At 42.4% G+C, this 22664-nt stretch overlaps 2 protein-coding genes across 3 annotated transcripts; one reads left to right on the top strand and one right to left on the bottom strand.

Moving 5' to 3' along the window:
- Nucleotides 1-91: 91 nt before the first annotated feature.
- Nucleotides 92-14439, top strand: LOC126855673 (homeobox protein goosecoid). Its single transcript, XM_050603532.1, has 5 exons — nt 92-232; nt 4929-6638; nt 8496-9049; nt 11004-11293; nt 13996-14439. Exons 3-5 carry the CDS (start codon nt 8515-8517, stop codon nt 14200-14202), a joined length of 1032 nt encoding a protein of 343 aa, XP_050459489.1. The 5' UTR covers nt 92-232; nt 4929-6638; nt 8496-8514; the 3' UTR covers nt 14203-14439.
- Nucleotides 14440-15046: 607 nt separating this feature from the next.
- LOC126855657 (uncharacterized) lies at nt 15047-19634 on the bottom strand. 2 transcript variants are annotated; one of them, XM_050603492.1, is made up of 4 exons: nt 18440-19634; nt 18133-18346; nt 17402-17898; nt 15047-17134 (listed from the first exon to the last, which is right to left on the bottom strand). In XM_050603492.1, the coding sequence occupies exons 1-4, from the start codon at nt 18733-18735 to the stop codon at nt 15451-15453; spliced, it is 2691 nt and encodes an 896-aa protein (XP_050459449.1). In that variant the 5' UTR covers nt 18736-19634; the 3' UTR covers nt 15047-15450. The 2 variants fall into 2 exon arrangements, with proteins under 2 accessions (XP_050459449.1, XP_050459450.1); XM_050603493.1 differs by having other exon boundaries at nt 18133-18356; nt 18440-18556.
- Nucleotides 19635-22664: the final 3030 nt, after the last annotated feature.

Below are 22664 nucleotides of genomic sequence, written 5' to 3'. Positions count from 1 at the left end.
CAAATATTTTCATTAGAGAAGGGCCGTCGAATGGAGGGTGGGCCACATGATTTTCACGAGGCCCCTTTCGAAAAGGAATCGATCGACCGGCCCGATTCGGTCGCCTTTCACGCCAAGGATCGCTACGCGAGCGATCCTTTCCTGAAGGATACCGGGCGATCCCGCAGTCGCTGTGTAAAGAGGCGGATTACACGGTGTCCATTTCAAGATGTACAAGGAATTGGTGTTTGCGGTGAGTCTTTTCTCTCTCTCTCTTTCCCTCCCCCCTGCCACCCTCCTTTCTCCTGCTCTCTTTCTCTCTTTCCTACGGCTCCTGCGGGCGTATACGGAGCACGGTAGGGGCATTATCTTCGCTGTTTTGCCGATTCAATTGTGTGTGCGGAGAAAGGCGGCGTTTAACAAGAGTTTAATAAAAGGCAAACAGTGCGGGGTCGTCCTCTCGCGCCGTTCTTCCGCTTCTGCGCGCGCGAGAATCGCTCCCTCTCTCTCCTTTCGACCCCCTTCCATATCCCTCGTGATCGTTCTCTTCCTCGAAGGGATTACCGGGAAAACCGGGCCTGTCGGTCCGCCGAAGAAAGAAGAGAATACGCAAAAGGAAAGAGATTCGAGAAAGGATCGCAGCTGCCACGCACCGATGGCCCCACCAAAAAGTAGAGTGATTCCTCTCTTTCTCTTCGTACTTTATTTTTCCGTTTTCGCTGATCCGCGAGGGATGTAAACGGGCAGTAGAATGTGTTTCTCGGGATAGAAGAAGCCAACTGCGAGAGCGGATGGACAAGCGGGATCCTTCGATCGCGATGGGTGAGCTTTGAAAAGTTCGTCGATTGAAGATTTGAAGAGCTTATGTATCAAAGCGTCTTAAAATTAAAAATGTATACTTTCTAAAAAATACTGATTTTTTTTAAATATGTTTATTTTTCAGAAATTGGCTCTTTTATCGTGAGAGATTCATTCTTTAAATCGTTATCACGCGTTGGAGATTAACTCGTTTAAATGAAATAAAACACGAAAATTAATATAGAAATAATTATCAAAGATATTTAATAATTAAGATATGTAATTTAAATTTTAAGAAAATGAAAATCTCAATTAATCTTTTATTATTAAAACACTTTGTGAGAAAAGGAAGAAGCATTTTCAAAGTAGATTATTGCAGGAAAAGTATACGCACACCTTTGACTTCTCTCTTATTGCATACATTTTTTAAGTAAAAATAAAATTTTAAAAAATCGAGACACCTCTACTTTTAAAACGATCGATCGATCGTTAAACCGCAAAATCCGTTCTTCCTTTTCTGATATTTTTTTACGCCGCACTTGACAGAAACCGACGAACTAAGTAAGTCAGTAACCCAGTGAAAAGTCGCTCGGGGCCACCATCTCTTCTCTCTCTCTCTCTTTTACCCTCTCGACCCCCTTCCCCTGCCTGCCGATCGATCAGGTCTGATGTAATTATCCAAACGTTGAATTTTTTATCGCGGTGAAACAATAACGCATTTTCAGAGCAAACAGTAACGTGCACCAGAGGTTGCAGAGAGAGAGAAAGAGAATTCCGCTCTGGGGGTACTCGCGTCGTCCGTTTGTGTTCTCGATGTTTACGTAACGTGTAATAGAATAATCTGCGCGTTTCCACGGAGGGTGGGAACGGCCGGAGGATCGCAGGACAAAAGTACCGCGGCACATCTTTGTTTACCACGCGATCGGTTTCCAGTCTAGCGAGAGAATACGTTCGTTTACGCGCGAATCTGCGAAAGAATCGTAATCGCACGCGCGAGATAAAATGCTTTTTTCGTTCGCAGCCACCCCTCAGTCGACTCCCTCGACGTAACCACGAGGAACGCCGTATGTATACATCCAGGGATTAAGAACTTCGCGATAAAAGCAAGCGATATTTTAAGTGAATAATCAATTAAAGCTTTTTCTTAATTTATATAGTCTCTAGATTATATAAAAATCTAGGGATGATAAATTTTTTAGACCAAAAAAAAAAAAAGGGATTTTATCTGATGTTTCTAATAACTGCAATGCTTCCAACAATAAATGACGTCTCACGACTTGCGATGATCGGTTAATCGGGAGATAAAAAATCAATTGTATTATTTTTACGTTTAGAAATACATAATTTATTTCTGAATTTTTCAATACACAGAATCACGCATATAGAGAACCTAGGATTTTGAAACATTAAAGTATCTGTCCTTTATCGGGCGCATAATGCTGCTATCACCTCCAATTAGGCTATTTGCCATTGTGACTATTAACTCACACCTTCGGATTTAATTATTATGCCGTTGTACAATAGCATTGCATTGTGCGCCGTATAATACTTGGTACAATGTTATTATGCTATTATACGTTTACGATGATAAGTTAATGCTCAGCGTCGGATGGAAAATCGCTCTTACGTAGCGCGTAGGGTTTAGTGACAAATAAGGATGTGGATTCCCCCCGGCGCGACGTGTCGCGTTTCCGCAACGTGGCAGACGGCATTCGGGGTGAGTTTAGGTCGCGGAAAATAGGGGTAATCCCGTTGCTACACGAAAACCTCATCGGGCTTTCGCCGGGCGCAAGACGTAGAATCAACAAATCCAGCGGGATTAGATAACATCCCGCGGGATTGCGCCGGTCCTTCGTTTATCCTTCGTCGAATCCTGAAGAGAGTACGTCTCGTTGTTAGCCCATCGAGTTATTGGTATCACTTAGCGGAATCCGTCGCGAAACGGCTTTAAAAGGCTACCCCTTAGGCTGTGAATGGCAGCCTTACACGTGCGTTAAGTACTTATTTATTTATTTATTCATTTATATTTATCACACCGCTTATTTTTATTCGATCCATTAAACATGTACGATCGAAGCATTTGTCGCATATTTCTTGTTGAGGAACAATTTTTTTAATTTTTCAAGTTTTAATTGCATATCTAATTAAGACTCTGTTAACGATAAAAAAAAAAAAATTGAAAAGTCAAATTTTACATCATTGCAATCTGTTTGCCGTTTTTACATCCAGCGTGTCGTTTTTAACAATAACCCGTCACTAACGAAATTCGCGCATTTTTTTCGTTTATTTTTTCCAATTCATCTGTACCTTACGGCAACAACTAATTACGCTTGTCACTTGTCAGAAAATGCTCTATTTGCCAGGCGAGTATCGAGCCCAATTTTAATGGCGTCGACATCGAAAAATTTGTATCCGACGCACAAGACCGGAGAGTTGATTTTTTTTGACGGCAGCCAGAGGTTTCGATCGGGCTATTTTTTTCGCTCGCTCTTCATCCCTCGCGTTTCCGGCATTTATTCCGATTTTTTTTTTCGTATGCCCGGTCACCTGAAAAGGAATAGGTGAAAACTGTTAATTGGTTCCCTGGTGAAAATACGGCGGTGTGGCCGGCGGCTGGTTGCGACGCGTTTTAAGCAGAGTGTGCGTGGGACGCCAGGTACTATCGTCGATGTATATAAATTTTATACATATATATATATATATATATATATATATATGCATAAATGTATATATACTAAATATACGTGTACGCACATATATATGTACACGCGTATTCGCGCTCATACACGCGTGGAACGAGCGTCAAGGAGTGTTGCGGCAACGTGTCCGTCCAATTATGGAAAATTAATTGGCGATTGGTGACTCGGGGCGATGCAAACATAGTTCAGCGTCGAATAAACTTCCTTTGTATTCCGATCAGCCTTTGACAGCGGTGTAATAATTAAAGTAATTAACGTACATGCCAATAAATTTGAGATCGTTGCGCATCGTCGCGCGCGAGCGCCGACAATTATTCGTCTCGCGCATATCTATAATATACACGTATATACATGACGCGTATATTGCTGTCTAAGTATATATCGCGTAGCGATCTTTACGAATTTTCGTTTTCGATAATAGTTCTCCGATGGAGTTTTATATTATGTAATCAAGCATTATTTCTGATAGTACATTTTTCCGCAAGAATAAAATTTTCTTTGCCGTTAGAAAATTGCGTACATTAAGTATTATTTTTGGCGTGAATTAGATTAATTAATAAAAATGTTGAAGTTGATCGTTGCGGCTGTTATAAATGATATTCGGGAAAATGCGCCGCGTCCCGCGCATTTTCCATACTCGATTATTATGATTTTATGAACGGCCGAGAGCTCTTTATGAGAGAGAAAAAGCATCGGTCTGCCCATGTGGACCCCGAAAAGGCAAATATTTACGGAGAACTATAATCGACTATGTTAATCCTTATGGAACTCATGAGCAACGCGACGGACTTGGGTCGGATAGATTAAGACACGCTCGCTCTATCCCTCTCTCTCCCTCTCCCTTCGTCTTTCTTTTCATCCTTTGAAATTCGGCATCCTTTGAAATATGCGCATGAGTGTGCGGGATACCGCGGCGAAGGAACAATATTTGCGCTTTGCATTACGAGCCGCAGAAATGCGACGAAGCGTGATAATATTAATTCTGCGAAATATTCACACACAACGTGCGACTATAATTCGCGGAAAGTATAGACTCGTGGAATCCTCTTATATATATATAATCATGTTTATTAGTATAATCTTTTGTATAACATGCATATCATATCCTCTAATGTTCTTAGTTTAATCTGTAAACTAACAAAAAAAGAGGCACTGGCAAAAACACATTCTGAGTTATACTTATCTTTTATACAGACACATTATAAACTTATAATTTTTAAAATTATATTTTGTAACAAATCAATTACGTAATATTTAAATAACATGTAATGTATAAAAGTTTCTTTGTCATTGAGATTATAAAACATAGCATAGAGCTTTTGTGCTTATAAATTAAGTTTATGATTTGGAATGCTTTTATGAATTGAGAATTGACGTTTAACAGCTGATTATTACCTTTTTATTTGAATACTCTCTCTTTCTCTCTCTCACTCTTACTTTTCGTTTTTTTAGAAGTCCAAGTGTTAAACGAGCGTGAAATTTCGGAAGAATCGCTCAGCGGGTACCGATCAATGCGAATTCAACAACGTCACGCTATTCGTCCCGCCGTACGATACCTATCAACAAGGGATGTCCTGTAAAGTTCTCCGGTCATGGTTTCTTCTCGGTGAAGCTGTGCATCTGAATATTTCAACAACGAAAGCGCGACCAAGAAAGAGAGAGAGAGAGAGAGAAAGAATGTGTGCATGTGTGTGTATCTACTCTCTTTCAATTATCAATTCGGCCAGGCCGTAGAAAGGCAGGAAGGCATGCAGTCAAGTGTAACCGACACTAACGAGTCCGGTGAGATGTTGAGAGAGACCTCGGAAGAGCTGGGAAACCAGGTATCGGATCTCGTCGACACCCCGCGGTACGCCTTTAAGAATATCGATGCGGGCGGGTGCTTTTTCTCAGCGCATTCTCTCGTCTTTATTGGGAAAGCGACAGAGAGAGAGAGAGAGAGAAAGAGAGAGCGAAGGGGCGAGATCCACTTAGCACGCCGCTTAGACGCGAAAACATCTGTATTGTCGCTGCATTAGCGCCGAGAATTCATCCCCCCGTGATCGCCGGAGAAATTGTAATCTTTTACGAAGAAGCCGCCCCATCGAGATAGAGAGAGAGAGAGAGAGAGAGAGAGGGGGGGAGGGAGGATTTAGCCGAAAGAGATTTTGCGTCAACGAAAAATTCATGCAAAACGCGATATCGCGAAACACAATATTTTTATTTTAGTTTATATTCGCTCTCTCGATAGAAACTCATTTTATGTATTCAAAACAGCGTGACTTCCGTTGCGCGCGTTCTGTTCAGAATAAACTTATTTAACTTGGTTACTTCTCTTTTTCGAGAAAGCTTATCTCATTCATAATTCATGACATTTCAAGGTACAGATTTCAAAATAAACTCGTTTAACTCCGTTTATCATTTTCTCGTCCCGAGCAACAATTTGTTCGCGTAGCGAAGCGCCTGAAAGTCGCAAAAAGAACATCAGCAGATCAAGAGATATATTAGCGATAGGCCGGTTCTCATCTGGTCGCTAATAAAATTCACGACGTACGCGAATACAATGGCCATTCCGGAGTTGCGAGAAAGGGAGGGACGATGCCCATCCTCCTCAAGATTTCCTCGCAGAATCCCTCGCGTGCGCGCGCGCTACTACGTCTTCTGGTTCCGACAACGGCCTAAAACCGGTAGGTAGATAAGTAGGCATATAGGCAGAGATAGGCAGGCATATAATACGCGTACACAGATCGCACAGAATGTGGGATCCGGTTCGCCGGATCGGGCGTACGATTAACGTACGGATTAGGATTAAGCCCGGCGTGGATTTCGCTGCGCCCGAATGGACCGCACGAAGGGGACGTACCTCGGCGGAGGACAGGGAGGTGAGGCCCGTCGCGAGGGGTAGAAACGTGACGAACGCGGGGAGAGCATTTACAATGTCGAGATGCGCACCCCAATGAGAGAGAGAAAACCTTTTTCACGCTCGATCTCCGTGTATCCGCGTCACGATTCTGTACCCCCCCTCCCCCTTCTCTCTCTCTCTCTCTCTCCCTTTGATGCTTCTTCTCGAGGGGCAAAGACGCGAGGACGACAGTCAATGCACATTACAACGGTTTTATGTTATTAATATGGACGCATTGGCCGGGATTTGAATAATTGAACAGATCCGAGCGGATTCGCTAGGTAGGTAGATATGGTTCTCTCACTCTGGGGAGAGGAGGAGAGAAATTTCCCTCTCTTTCTGTCTGTCTGTCTTTCGCTTTTTCTCTCTCTCTCTCTCTCTCTCTGACCGCGCGCAACCGCCATAATCCAGATCTACCAACGCCTGAGCTTCCGCGTGGGGTTCATCGCGTCCGGATTGGTGTTTGCGCTCGCTGTTTGATCCCATAACATCGACAAATCGATTCGATAATTCAAGATTACGAATCAATGCGACATTTATTAATATGATAGCGAAAGCTGCATAAAGAATGACAAGAGATATTAAAATAAGATAATAATCGATAGAAAAATATTAACGATAAACAAAATTATACGAGGGATGAAATGCTCCATATATGTCACTGGATTTGGAACCTAGAATCTTGAACAACACATGCGACATTTTTTTTTTAAATAATCAGACAAAATTGTCTTTTTAAAGATAAAGACAGTTGGAGAAGGTGCAAAGTTTTTATTTAAAACGTATCTTATTTTTATAAAATCATATTAATATTAATTTTGAAATTTGGAGAAGGGAATCTTAGACAGATACTTCTGACTGTTTTTTAGTAAATTATATAACACTCATGTATGTTGCTGTCAAGCGAACAGTAACTGATATAATAAATGCCGAGATAATATCTAAAGTCGAAGATGAAAATTAAGGAGCATCTTTCTTCATAATTTTAAATGAATATCTTTTTTTAATGGAAATTGAAGCTATCTAATGTACGTCTCCGTTTTTAAAAGCATAAATTTAAGATCGTTTGAAAGTATAAGCTGCTCTGCTCGATTGTGTGTTTAAGCGACGGTGAAGGAAGGAGGGCGAGAGATTTGGCTGATAATATGCATCGACGATATATTTTGTCATTTGCTTCCGCAGTCCCATCTCTTTTTCTTTCTTTCTCTCTCTCCCTCAGAGAGTTATTTCGCAAATACCCTCTCTCGTTGCTTCGCATGTCTGTTGCTGCGATGCAACATCTCACCCTCCTCATCGTCGTCGTCGTCGCCGCCGCCGCCGCCGCCGTCGTCGTCATCGTTGTCGGTCCTCTCACCCTCTCACGCACTCCGCGTTTCGTTCGTGCTCGAAGGGGGGAAACACACGGGGTTATTACCGCGCGACAGGGTGGTGGAAAAGTGGATGGAGCCAGATAGAGCCACGCCCCGATCGCGGACAACGCACGCCAACCCGACGCGGCAACCGAGGGTGTCCGCCACCGACGCGGCTGGCGCGACTCCGGGCCACGGGGGTGGCTTTGTCGGTTGTGCGCGACGAGGACCGGGAAGGGCAGGAAGGAAGCGCGTCCACGCGGCACCACCGCGTCATCGGCCACCACTATGGCTAGTCCACGGATATCCTTTATCGGGGAGATGTCACTTTGTGTCCGCGACGCTAGGCGCGATCGGATCACGCCACGGCGCCCTACGACAGCTTAACGGCGAGGAAGTGGAATAAAGTGCGGTCACTGCGCGAGGAAACCGAACATCCCCGGAGATCGGATCGCTCCTTCCTTCCTCGCGATTATCGTCTCCGATGTTGAGCGCCGATGAGACATCGATGAACGATCATCCACGAGGAAGGAGCTTCGATAAGATCGCGCGCACACATCTCATTCTTATCTAAAAAAAATAAAGGATAGAAGCCACGCTAATTCGGAAATTTTATCGGTGTCAGAAAATTTGAAAAGTCGCGAGAAAGTTATAGAAAATTTTGTCTTACATAATGCAAGCAAAAACGTAACGTTGCCGAAAGGTCGGAGAAAGATAGAAGGGAGCAGGAGTTTAGGACATTGTTATCTAGCCACGTTCTCGCTAAACGCGTCCATTTAACCGATATAGCCGATACGAACCTGATAACATGGTAGAGAGCACTTATGCGAGCGACTCGCCGAGATCACGCTCGTCCATGACGGAATCATCGAGTCCGCTGCACGATGGTCCCGGTATATCCGGCTACGGCCACCACAACAGCTATCTGTACAGCTACTCGCCCGAGGCGAGTAATCAGAATCACATCTCGGCGACGGCGAGACGCAACAACAACACGAGTGAGACGAGCGATGCCGCGCGTGATGAACGGACGTTCGCCAGGAGTCCGATCGGTTCCGCGGGGGATGTTGCGCCCCGGCACAGGAATCTACGCGAGTCGGTCCCCTCGCGACCGGGAGGCTCCTCCGCCACCATGTCGTCCCCCACATCGCTCTTCACCATCGACAGTATCCTGGCGCCGAGGCCGATCGGCAACGTTATCGCGCCCACGAGCACCACCACCGTCGCAGCGTCCGCGATCCAGACGCCGGACACGATCGAATCTGCCGCCAGTCGTACCACGGCGATCCATCCGTTACAGCAGCAGCTGCATCACTTGGCGTTCACCTCGGCGGATTTTCTCGGTGGGTAGTAATGGGTCCCGCGCTCCCCGAAGACTCCCTCCCGGTGTGACTCCTTTCGGTCGAACGTGCCGAGAGCCGCTGAAAGAGGCCGCGAAGACGCTCAAGAGACCTTCTAATCCTTTAGACTTCTTTTAGGCGGCTTTTACAAGACGTCTCTTGAGACTTGTCTCGCGCCTCGCCGCCCCCCGAGTTTCCCTTTACGCGTGCATGAAATTATGATTAACGTCATTTGTTAGAGTATCCAGTCCGCAAATAAGCTCTTTAAACATTTCTTTATATAAGAAAAATTTATAAGGTTTGCGATTAATGTAGATTCGCATCGATATTAAATCGTGATATTATTCGTGTCAGGAAATTATATTAAATTCGTACGATGACGTAAATGGAATTTCCGGGATAATGTCGAGAAAACTAGAAAGATATAAATAAATGGTTGGATAAATAAAACGATCGGGAATAAATGAATGGTTTGGATAAGTGAAGCGTTCAGAATCGCTCGCATCGAACAATTATGCGGAATCGAACGATTAATTTATGCGTGTCACCGGACATATTAATTACGTTTTTATCAAATGATATTGGGTCAATATGTCATTCTTTACATTTTTTTCTTGTAATATAAGTTATGGAATATTATGGAAAATTTCGACGAAAGGAACCGATATCTTCATTTTTATGCATTTCATAAATAAATTAGTAGATTACTTTTCTTGGAAAATCACCCATTAATTTTAAATATTAAACTTGAAATAATTAGCGAATCTTACATATCCTCGCTTACTGTATCGAGTATACATAATCTTTATTTTTTTTAATTATTTAAAATCCAAAAAATGTACTGTTATTGTGTAAACAAATAATCTCTTGAGAATCTTCCTCTCTGTCATAGTCTTATCTGATTGCTTTTCACACCAATTGTTATCATTCATATGCTTCTATAACGTAAAACTTCTTGTACAGATTCTATCAATTTGCTATATAGGTGTTATCAAATGTATTTTGTCCGACTGGGAGACAATTTACATTGCGAAAATGGAAGACCCTACGTGAAATCCTAAGAGACTCGGTGCGAAACGCGTCAAAACTTTCTTTATATGCCCGCGGGGGCTTTAAGTATTTTTCCCTCAAGGAAACCCAACTCTCTCTCTCTCTCTCTCTCTCTCTCTCTCTCTTTCTCTCTCTGTTTTGTATTGAGGATACGCGAGATGAAATCCGCAATCCGTTTCGATCATGCATGAACGATCTAGCTCCTTGTGCAATCCTGCTGGAAGAACGCGAAAAGAAAGCATGCAGACGCGAGAGAGAGAGAGAGAGAGAGAGAGAGAGAGAGAGAGAGAGAAATAGAGAGCGTGAGTGAGTGAAAACGCGCTGCAAGTAAAAGCAGAAATTTTTACCGTCCCCACATTTTCATACGCAACGTCGCGTTTAAGCAGCTTTCTTCGAGATTTTAAAGTAAAACGTCCCCCGGGACGGGGGCGGGCGCTCTTGGCGACCTTTTTATCCTAAACACGGGTGAATGGCTGGATGACTGGCTCTACGAATTGTAATATCGCGCTCTCGACAAATATTTCGACCTCGCCTCGTAATTTCTTTGCACTTTCAATTCGAGAAAATGTCAGAAATGTCAGAGCGCTCTTCGCGAATAGACCGTATTGCGAAGGATGTAATCCTTTTGTCTCGCTGCATCAATTTGTGGCCCGAATTATCGCGATTGTTATCCCTCGTTACAATCGATCCCAGTCTCCCCTAATGTTATAATCGCGAATGAGAATGGACGTTTGAATCTTTAATGCGACGCAAAGTTCAAATGGCGTTGTGCGGCTGCGGATAATCTTTATCATTTATGCGCCGCATGCGCAGCAGTAGATTACGTTAGAGGATGCAATGAGTTTTAGAAGATAGAAATGATGAATGCGAGTTTTATTATCCTTTCGTTGCATTTTTTGATTTACAGCCGCGGCATATCCTGGACTGTATCCTGGAGGATACGTGGCAGCGATGGCCGCCGCCGGCGTTTCCCTCCACGGACAACCGGCCTTCTATCACGCCGGCCATCCTTATCAAATAAATCCGAATAATCCGGGAATGGGCCCGATGGCGAAGCGAAAACGCCGCCATCGAACGATATTCACGGAGGAACAATTGGAACAATTGGAGGCTACCTTCGATAAGACACATTATCCCGATGTGCTCTTGCGTGAACAATTGGCCCTTCAGGTCGACCTTAAGGAGGAAAGAATTGAGGTTGGTCAAATTTCTCACGTTTTATATTCTGTTATGTACAATGTTTTCCTGTGTTTTTTTTTTCATTTTAATAATAGATACTTTAATGAATGGAATCGGTTATGCGATATCGATGATAACCGTCGCGACTTGTCAAAATTCGCTCTTAAATGAATTAGTAATTAAATCTCAATTTCTTAACAAAAATTAATCTATAGATCCAAACGAATTAAAAAAAAAAAAATAAAATTTCGTTAGGTAATCATTAAAATTATGGTTGGGAATTAAATATGTTAAGAAAATAAAATATTAGTAAAAAGAAGGAGAAGTGGATTGAGACAATATTTCTCGTACTTGTGTTCACTTCCATTGTCGTTTTCCAAAAACAAGAAAACCGACTACCGTTTCTCACAGCCGTTCACAGCCGTTCACAGCCGAGTTACGTTGTGCAGCAGCCGGTCTTAAGCCGCCTGCCGATGACAAATTACTTTCTCGAGCCGTGAACGGAATATTGGGTTTCGGATTGACAAACATTGACCGTCCGGATGGGTCCGCACGCACAATTTGTAATGTAATGTCGGCAAACTGTACGCTCTCGCGCGCCGCCGCCGTTCCTGAGTGGGATGGAACGGCCGGTGTTTGTCGTCCTAATGCATAAAAGCCCATAATATTTTAACGCGGCCATTAAAATTTACCGCGGCGGGTATTTATCAGGGTACTCGGTCGACTTGAGCTAACAAGTTGCATGCTAGATTAAAAGCTTTAGCGATAATGTGTTTACTTCAATTATACATACATACGATCGCGCGAGCGAGCTTTCGCCGGCGCGGGTGCGGATAGCGCGCGCCTCGTCCAATTTATAATCTCTATAAAATGTGGTGTATACTTTCCATGAGTTAATGGGAGAGAGAGAGAGAGAGAGAGAGAGAGAGAGAGAGAGAGTTTTAAACGCGCGTTGCGCGTTTAATTTCGTATAAATTTACCTTTCAATAAAAAATCGCGCGGTTCATTGTGTCGCCGAATGAGTGTTATTTTTTTTTAGTAATTAACGATCTCGCTTCTCAAACTGCCGTGATAAACGTTATATTGTAATCTCTGATTTTACATTAAATACGCGGAGAACAGTTAAAAGCACTGTCCTCTTTTTATACTTTTCAAAATTCGTTTTGTACGAGATATTGTACCGATTTTAATTTTTTCAAAGATACGTCATTAGGTGCAATGTGCGGGAGCGAAGAATTAAATACAGGATGCGAATTACGAACAGTGTCATAAAGCCCGTCGTTATGTTCGACACCTGACAGAATCCCTGACGACGATTCCGTCGAGTAATCACGGACTTTATGTGAGAATCATTGATACACTCGCGCGTGGGACCACCCGCGTCGCGTCGGCTCTGCCAAAGAGAAGGTCCCTCGAATCTCGAGAGTGTTTAAAGACTGGAACAACATATACCTGCGTCTGGTACCGGGGGCCGAATCTCGGAGCGAGAGAGTCACGGTGTTTGCACAGAATTAGTAGAATAGCGACTCTTGTACGCTGCGTCTGCGGTAGTAGAAACGGAGGAAGCGAGGGCGGAGGGAAGGGAGTCCAGAAGAGGACAAAGAAAAAACTAGGAACGGGTCAGGAAAAACCTAAGGCAATATTTTGTGTACTTCCAAGATCGTGTCGACTTCGATGCTGGATCTAAAGCTAGAAACGCGGAGAAACAACGTCTCGAAAAATATCGATGTCCCCATCACATTTTATTCGAAAATAGATCGATATATGTATAAACACGGATAGATAGGCGATGGATTAATTAGCGTCGCGTCTTTATGAGTATTAATATTATTATTAAAATTGCCGTTGGCAAGTGTACACGGGACATTTCGAGGATCTGCGTGAAATGACACACGCGTTCACGACAGATTCAATCTTCGTGACGTATAGAGTTTACGAGATACAGTGATCTCGGTTGGCGAGGAACTCTTTAAAATGAACGAGGGGGTCGAGCTGTTACAATAGCTAATGCAGTAAAACGAGCGAGCGAGTAGGGGTGGAATATTGATTGTCGGTTTTCATTCGAATTGATTCAGACAGGCGTGAGGGACAAATGGGTATTCCGAGTGCGGTGGGAATTCGTTTGATGTACGTCTCGCGTCTTTTCTTATTTCATTAAGTAATATCTCGCAATACATGTGATAAATCTTGTATAATCGCGAGTTTAAAAAAATTACTACATTTACCGGAGATTCAACTGTCATCTGTCTATTTTGCCAGCACGGTCGTTTTAATTTATAATTGTATGATATTTCAAAACTGATGTCATTACATGTTTACTTTTGAAAAATATGTAATTATATATTACTTTGCAATTTATTTATATTATGTACTTTTCTTTTTGTCTTACATTTTATTATATGACTGCATCGTTTCGCTTTAATTTGCAAATAAAAAAATTAATCTATTCACTCCCTTATGTGATTATATGTTGTATATTGATCTCAAGTAATATGATTTCTTATTTATTAATATGAGCTTTCAATTTGTTTGCTAATGTAAAAAATAGCATGTAAAATGATTTAGAAAAAGATACAAAACTATATGTTTCCTCTTTTATATTATCCTCTCTCTTTCTTTTTCTTATAAAGTATTGTTTAACTTTACTCTACCGAATAATGGATTAATTCGCACAAATTTCCGTCTGATTTAAACGCCTCATCGAATTGTGCTCATTTCAGGTATGGTTCAAAAATCGTCGCGCCAAATGGCGGAAACAGAAGCGAGAGGAGCAGGACCGTCTGCGGAAGTTGCAGCTGGAGCAGCGTCAACGCGCCGACGATGGCGGTACCACGGCGACGGTGATGGTGGGCGATCGTTTGAGCCTAAGCAGGCAGCAACAACAGAAGCTGGAAGACACGGACAGCTCCGATCTCGAAGTGGCGTAGTGCGATCACGTGGACGAAAGGAGACTAGAAATTTCGCTCATCGTTGGGTCGAGGAAATTAAAGATGACGGCACTTCCGCGCTTTTATCAACGGACAGCATGTATATACGTAATTGCGTTGTAAATATCACTGTAAATATGAGTAACGATGGATGTGTACGATACCAAAATAAATTATTGCGTCGGAGCAAGAGGCGGCGTGACGTTTGATCTCCTTGCACGTGGACGCAAATCTCTGCCAAAGGTACATTCTTCTCTTTTTTTCTTTTATTAAAAAAATTAGTTTTAACATATTAAACATGAAATGACGTTCCTCGTTAAATGACAATTCCAGTATCTGCAGGAATATATTCTGTATATATCATTGCATATACATATCCCCTCACCGACTATATTTGGAAGTTTTGTAAATTTAATTATATCGCCGTATGTTTCCTTTTATTTCCATTCTGAATATGTTAACGATTTTACTTTACAATGATGAAATAATTTATAAGAATTAATTTGCAAAGTCAATTTCGCGCAATGCCCGCCGTCTTTAATCCCATACGAATATTTAATTGCTGCCTCGTGATTTAAATGTACCTTTATTTCTGTTTTAACTAAATCAACTCAATTAATGAAAGTAAAATAAATTTGACTTAATTAAATTAAATTGAATTTATTTTTCTTTCATTGATATATTTGAAATTTTTAATAATTAATTTTCATTGAGCTTCTACCCGAAAAGGTTTCTTTATCCGAAAGGAATAAAATTTTAGTTTTGTCTCAATGCAACACACATCATTTTTATTAGAGATTCTCATTTACATAAGCGAGTAATAATTACAACAAGATATTCATTTATATCGCAAAAAAGATTTAATTTCGTGACATTATCGTGCTTTAGCGCGTAACTTACGGTTTTACAACAATGTTTTTTTATTAAAATCGCGCCAATGTTGTAGAAAATACATTCGTACGTTTGTACAAACGTTTACACGTAGCTTCTCCACGCATAAATATTAAAACCCGTCGATCGTTTAGTAATTTCAAAATGGTTGCGTCGAAATTTTCGCTTGATATTCTCTATATATAACAAAGTTTAGACTCAATTAAAGTAACAAACAAATTGTTCTACGTCAATATGTATTTATAAAAAATACTTTCACTTTTTAATTTTACATTTTATTTCGCACTGACAGTTTTTTCTTCGATTAGACTTTTAATTATTATTGTATGTATAATTTATTTCAGCTCTTCTGCACTTCTACTTTTTTATTTTTCCCTTCCTCCGTTCATCGAACGTACACATCTTCCCGGCGAATCTTCTAAAACGCTTTCTTCTGTCATTCATCCTCGCGCGAGAGTTATAAGCCGCACCAATATCGACAATTTTGAGAATTTCCACGGGATTTAGACTGAATCGACTACGTTCTGGCGAGGCGATGGTCAACACGAGTACCATCACAAATTCGCCGAGAGACGTAGCCCTCATCAGATAAGAAGCACCGTGACCGTATGGGAAGAGCGGTGGGCCAAATGAGTTGACGTCGCACATGTAATACGCGCCGCAAAACTTGAAGACACCGAGACAGGCGCTCTCGCACGTCAGGATGCCAAAATGATGATCGGAGAACAGTCGTTCCAGCGTTCCTCGTAGACATTCGCGCGATCTTGCGTACAATCTGCCGCAAATGGCCGGTAACATCCTGGCCTCCAACAGAGTCTCGCCAATCTCGAAGCGATCGCACAGATACCTGCTCCAGCAGTTCACGTGAGCGTAGTCGGTCTCGACGGACTTGAGCTCGGCCTCGTGTTTGCTGCACGTGTAATAACGATCGCCGCACGCGACGATCGCGTCGAGGATCTTCGAGCTCCAATATTCCGGCGCCATGATCCTGGTCATGCCAGCGCACACCACATAACAGGCATACGTTTGCATGCCTCGATTCGCTTCGTCGAACATACGGTCGGTTATGTGTATCTCGCCCCACAGGGAGAAGAGCCTGTTGGGCTTCTCCACGTAATACTGATGCCACCTCGTCACTTTGTCGCTAACGGCGACTTTGGCACGGCTCTTTCGCTTTGCGGGCGGGCATCTGCTCCAAGTGACTCGGCGACGCTTCAACCACGTGACTTTCTCCCTCGGTTCTCTCGGATCATCCTCGTCGTCTTCCTCTTGATCGGTCGTGTCTTCGATTTCGAGAAGAGAATCCGACGAACGCTCTTGGGCGCGTTGTTGCGACCGTTCAGGCACGCCGCGTTGAAGTAACTTGAGATTATGCAGCTGACAACAATGAAAGTTCACGTGGAAGATTTGAACATCGAAAGCGTCGTCGCTCACGTGAATCATCTTCGATTGATTCAGATCGCACGGTTTCGGAATTTTGTAGGCGTAAGCTCGCAACAGAAGGATCATCAGGTGTCTCCGTAGCGAGTTCTTGGAGCAAAACTTTACGATGCAAGCGCGACCATTATCGTCCCAGTAGCCGAACTCGTTGCATCGATACGGATTGTAGAGATACCAGAAGAGGCCATCTTGCCAGAACGCCAACGAGAATCTAGTCGTGCGGAAGATGCAGTCGCGATATCGCGCAGCCAGCTTGTCGAACCATTCCTCGATCTTGCGTGTTTCTTCGTGCACAGGTACGTATTCCAAATTCGTTATTTTCTGACAGCCGAGTTCCACCCTGACCTCCAAAGGATCCTTTCGGCGTAATGTGATCTGTCTCTTTAGATCGTTCTCCTCGTAGTCAAAATCGACATTTTGCACAACGGGTATATCCTTCATCTCTTGAATTAGCTCGATCTCGACATCATACTTGTAATTGTACACGACAACATCATCCAGACGCTGCTTCTTCTTTACATTAATCGTGCCGATATGAGTGTAAAGTGTCCAGGCGTGGTCGTAGATGTAATCGATATTGGCGCTCCACGCGTACTTATATCTTTCATACAAAGACACAGATAATGTGAAATGAGTAAGTGCTACTTGTGCGAAAAGAAATAGCAGACTAGATTCTAACTCATGAAGATAGAATATAATCCTTTTATATTTCCTCGACAAGAAGTATTCGAAAATAAACTAAATTAAATTCACGATAAAATTTGCCAAAATGCACTGATATGCATTTTTTATTTACGCTCTCTCTCTCTCTCTCTCTCTCTCTCTCTCTCTCTTTTGATTGAATCGTACATAAATCATACTTAAATACCTGAGCTGAGTTCTCGCCAATAAAGCCACGACTGCTTGATAGAAACAAAATTTCCAAGTGTTCTTGCGCACTCGCAGCGAGCTCAATTCCGGTAGATGCATGCCCTTTAACCCGCGAAGAACCACGTTGGCGTAGACACGTCTGTCTTGTCCCTCGGGCGTGTCAAATTCTACGATGACATAATCGCCGTCCACCAAACCTGGACGATCACCGACCGCGCGATCTATCAAAAATTTCAGCTTAGAATCCTCACACCGCACTTGTGCGCGAACGTGGCCCAGCTCTTTGCGATTCGCGAAATCGCTCCTCTGCTCGCGCAGGAGAAGCTCCTCTTCGTCGTTTTCATACTGTGAATCGCAAGGAAAAATGTCCCTTCGCTTCTTTCGCTCTTTCTTCTCTCGCATCTTCAGTTCATTTCGCGTAACGCACGGCCACACACTCGGCCAATTCCCACTTCCGGTTCTTCGTACCTTTCCTCTCCTTCCATATACCTTTGTCTTTTGAAAAAATATTGCATTTATATTATGAAAAACGTCACTTAACGCACGAACGTAAAAATACATTTTCAAAGATACAAATGAATATATAATATTTATAACACATTTCCGATAATCAATACTGTTATTAAATATCGCAAGTACTTACTAAAGCTTTACTTGTGCAAGGATACAACAAAGGAAAAGCTTACTTTATATAAATGCGAGTGACATTACTACTGTTCGTTGACTAACCGACGGTCTCGTCCTCATGCTTCTCCAGATTCGCGTTCGTTTGCATGGATCTAGATCAATCGACCGTCGATCAGCTTGATGTTGAAAGCCGCCGAGCGGGAAGCACTCGTAAAGCGGAAGCATCTCCTCGATGGCATCCTCCGCGCGAGGTGGTAGCCTCGCGACATCGGATAACAATGGCCTATATTTGTCTTCCCTCTTCAACTCCGCGTATCTACGCAATGCTTTATGCAAATTCATTGGCTATGCGTGCGAGATAAGAAATTCGCGAGCAAAAAAAAAAATAGCCGAGCATCCTGTCCCTTACGATTTTATAACGCTCCAAATAGGTCCTTCATCCACGTCTCTCTCTAGCCAAAATCTCTTCTCCTCTTCTCTGTCCCTATCCCCGTCCGGAATGGTGCTCTCGTAATCGGTAGTTTGATCATTGATAGTGTCTCTGGTCTCGATCGTTGTTATATCCTCCGTTGCATCTTCCGTTGGAGCTTCCGTTGCATCGGTGTCGATCGCGTCTGTCGTAACCTCCTCCACAATTTCACTTATCGGCTCTTCCTTAGTTTCAACCTCTGGTTCCGCTTCGGGTTCCGCTTCGGGCTCCGCCATATTTCGCGAATTAAATAACGATTGAAACGGTAATTTCACGGCATAATTTATACGTCAGTTATGTAAACATTGTGTAATTGAAAAGTTTCGTGTCAATATAAAATATCACGTTTTCGCAATTTTGATATAACTAACGTGCGAATGTGTCAACTCTGCATTCTTTTATACACGTCAATACAATTGAACGTCTAGGTACATTTAAATAGAAATACATACGGAAATACGTGTTCATAAATGGAGATAAATTCACAGAGAATACAGTACATTTCATATTCCAATATATAAAAAGGAAAGAAAGAAATATATTTATAATGTATGTTTATATATAATTACGAATTCATGATAATATTATTAAGCGCAATGATTGAGAATCCGGACGCGCGATAACTATTATATTCCTTGCTGGACCTTGCTCGATATAGATCCGTTCGAATACGATCCGAATTTACAAGGTGAGGGAAAAGGGGAGCGAAATGATTGGCTCGAATTTGTATAGGCCCACGAGAGAGAGAGAGAGAGAAAGAGAGAGACTGCCGCCTCTCCTCGAGAACGCAGACGGCTTCCTGAAGCTGAAAAAATACAGGCTCGAAGGACGGGGGAGGAGACCGAGGAGGAGGGGACAGCCTCGATTTATCTCGTTTCGTTGGTACGATTTTATAATTATTTTGCTGCCGGCGCAGACGAAGCCCTAGGAGCGATCAGAGGCAATCTCAGCGGCCGTGAAACCCGCCGGTGACGCAAGATTTTCAAAGTGTTTATAAAATTACGGGCGCGATACCGCGCGGCGTGCGACCGAAATAACGCGAAACCGTATCGGGTACGCGGGTATTCAAATCATTATTGGATTTGGGAGCCCCGCGCGTGCACGCGCGGATGACGAACAAATAAATCGTATTTCGAATGCCGCAAAGTCGGCGCCGTCGATTCCGCAATCGGCGTCGGCAGCGCTTTTCCGTCAAGAGCAACAAATAACGTACAACCACATTTGCACGTTTGTTTTCCGGATGCTTTGCATCCCGAAATTACCACGAGATTTCATTAGACCCCCGTGAAATCCCGTGGGTCCCGATTTTTCATTCGATCATGTGAAATTCGAAAAATATATTTAAGAGCACGCATTAAAGTTTTAACTCTATTGTCCGTTTTTTAATTGCATTCAAGAGACGGAGGTCGAGATGTTATCTGACAATAGCCGCTTATTCAACCGACGGCTATTACACGTTAGTCGAAAAAAAAAAACAGCTAACAACTTGCTAAAACTGAAGAAAAGCGTTGTTTTCACAGCGAACGTAACACCGTCGAAAAATTAATATCCGCGGCTTTTGTTCCGCGTTATTTGCAAGTTTGTATTTTTTCGAGGCGGTCCAAACGATGCAGTTTTGTGCGAAAGCGCGACGGCGTAAAGTTTTTAATGAAATGACAACGTGTGTACGTCTCGTTCTCGCGTTGAAACGCGGCTCGCCTCGCCGATTTTTCGCTCAAAAGATTCGACGAAAGAGCTTTTCCGTCGAAGCTTTTTCCAAGAGCATCTCGTGGGAATCCCGACATTGAGCAAAGTCGAAGTAGAATTCGAGAATCCGAGTCTGATCCTCGTCGTCCGGGGCTCCGCTACATCGGACAGAAGTTTTCCCGGCGAGAATCGAAGATCGGGACAATTCGCGGTGAAAATTTAATGAAAAGTTCACGGAGAGACAGTAAACTTTGGAAGACGGATTGATTGCTTGCGGTTAAACCTATCGAAAGTACACACATCAATGAATTATCGTGATCGATTATTACGCGCGAGAACTCTCTTGAATGTCGTCGAAAACTTTGGCAATCCGAGAAATCGTTAAGTCCCCTAAACTAGCAGAAGATATTTATTATCCCGCTATATTATGGAAACACTATCGACATATTTACGCGCTCAAAAATTCTTTCCTTTATATTTGTTAAAAAAAAATCAAATTAATTAATTTATATCTTTAAAATTTCTTTCGATTAATGTGACATTTGTACAGACATTTCTCTCGCAATCTGACGGGAATTATTACAGGATTCATTGTGACGCAAATTTCGCGAGAATCGTCCCGAGATACGAAGGGAGGAGAAGCGGATTGCCCGCATCCATATAACATGCACACCTACGTCTATATATGTTTGTGTATAATATATACTCGCTTCATCGAAAGGAGGAACGGGGAAAATGAGCGGGAAGTGGGAGGGAGGGAGAGAGAGAGAGAGAGAGAGAGAGTGCAAAATAAACAGTGCATTATATGCAATAACGCACAAAACACCCCTACGGCTGTGCAGTCATCTCCTTCGAAAGATTCGGCCGTGAGTGCGCGCGCGGGCAATTCAATTAATTTTATTTTAATTACCGCATCGTCGGGCATACGCCGATTGTTATTGTTTCGACGTCGATGAATCGACCGTCGCCCATAATTTTCGCCCGCTGACAATTTCCTCTCAATGTCCGCGGCGCGACACCTGTATAAATGGACATCGCTGCAAGATGACAAATTTCTCATTATTTCTTAGAACGGACGAAAGATTGATCGGTCAATCAATGATCTATTTTTCCAATATCTTTTTCGGATTAAAAATCTCGTAATATCCGGATAAAAATTGTTTTTCATATTTTAATTAAACATTAGAATTAGACGACATAATTATGAGGCTATAGAAATTTTCCTTTGTAAAAAATTAATTTTTTGAATTTATAAAGTTTACGCAATCACAGAAGGAATGAAGGAAAAAAAAAAGGCATTTATTAATAATAACGATGCTCGATGCTCTTTCGCGAAAAGGTACGATATATCGGAAAGCGCGATAAATCTGTTTAGAATTACATAACGAAAAGAGTAAGTAAAGGAGAGAATAGAGTAGTGGCCGTATGTAGCGGCGACGATTGTTAGCGCCGGGAAATATGCGTACCGCGATCGATGGCACTCGATACACAGTCGGCGAGGAATTAAAAAGTCGACGTATTGAATTTACAAACGAGCCGTAATATTATTCGAGGAAATAACAAAGGCCGCACTGGTGCGGACGAATTAAGCTATTTTGCCCTACGCCGCGCATATTGTACGTGTGGCGCGTAGTGGCGGAATTATTTGTACGTCATTACTAATGCGCAGTCGCGATAGAGTTCGATAATATTACAATAATTAAATTATCGTAATATCGCCGGCGGAAAAGGGAGGCGAGTATGAATTTGTTGCGGTTAAATATATAATAAAGCGTTGCTTAAACAAGGGCGAATGCCGGTTACACAAAACGCACACTAAACTAGTAAATAATTCAACCATTCATTTTCGATATAGAATTTAATCATCCGCATAAAAGCGAGACGTTGACGCTTCGCAGCGGCATTAATCCAATGGTCGCTTCCTTATCCAGCTTGGAATCCGCTCGCAATCCACGACTTCGGATCTTATTGTGCTCGGCTGTACCTCAACTGTGGTTATAATAATAAAAAATAGCAGTATATAATTTCAATTAGACCAAAGAGTATACAGGTACATCTGTAATTTGTTGCCTCTATTGGAAAAATTGTTGTTGAAAAAAAAAAAAATATATATATATATATATTTATACATATTTTCTTTTCTAATAAGTAAATTTCTAGAATATAAAGAAGAAAAATTATTTTATATATCAATCTATTATCAAGTCTCTTATCTTTGTGCTCTGAATTAAAAAGACTTCAAATAATTTGAAACTGAATCTGAAGCATTTTTATGTATTCCTGTCGTTATAAACGTCACTTGATCTGAAAAACACCTGACAAATATGATTTTAATACGTTCTTTCTATTAATCAGGCTTTATGTTATAGTAGTGTGGAAGATTCGACTGTACACGGAGCGGAGTTAATTACGCAAATATTCGCGTGATGCATAGTCAAAGTTCGTGGAAGCTCGAAACGTTCCCAGGAGAGATTTGCAC

Source organism: Cataglyphis hispanica, chromosome 16 (genome assembly GCF_021464435.1).
Source record: "Cataglyphis hispanica isolate Lineage 1 chromosome 16, ULB_Chis1_1.0, whole genome shotgun sequence".
NCBI classification, from domain to species: Eukaryota; Metazoa; Arthropoda; class Insecta; order Hymenoptera; family Formicidae; genus Cataglyphis; species Cataglyphis hispanica.
This window is presented reverse-complemented; position numbering and strand designations above follow the sequence as displayed.

Coding starts and splice junctions, on each gene's coding strand:
- LOC126855657 (XM_050603492.1), bottom strand. CDS start 18,735: ATGGCGGAGCCCGAAGCGGAACCCGAAGCGGAACCAGAGGTTGAAACT. Junction 18,347..18,439: donor ATTTGGAGCGTTATAAAATC/GTAAGGGACAGG, acceptor AGCATTGCGTAG/ATACGCGGAGTTGAAGAGGG. Junction 17,135..17,401: donor TTGGCGAGAACTCAGCTCAG/GTATTTAAGTAT, acceptor TTTGTATGAAAG/ATATAAGTACGCGTGGAGCG.
- LOC126855673 (XM_050603532.1), top strand. CDS start 8,515: ATGGTAGAGAGCACTTATGCGAGCGACTCGCCGAGATCACGCTCGTCC. Junction 9,050..11,003: donor CACCTCGGCGGATTTTCTCG/GTGGGTAGTAAT, acceptor TTTGATTTACAG/CCGCGGCATATCCTGGACTG. Junction 11,294..13,995: donor TTAAGGAGGAAAGAATTGAG/GTTGGTCAAATT, acceptor TGCTCATTTCAG/GTATGGTTCAAAAATCGTCG.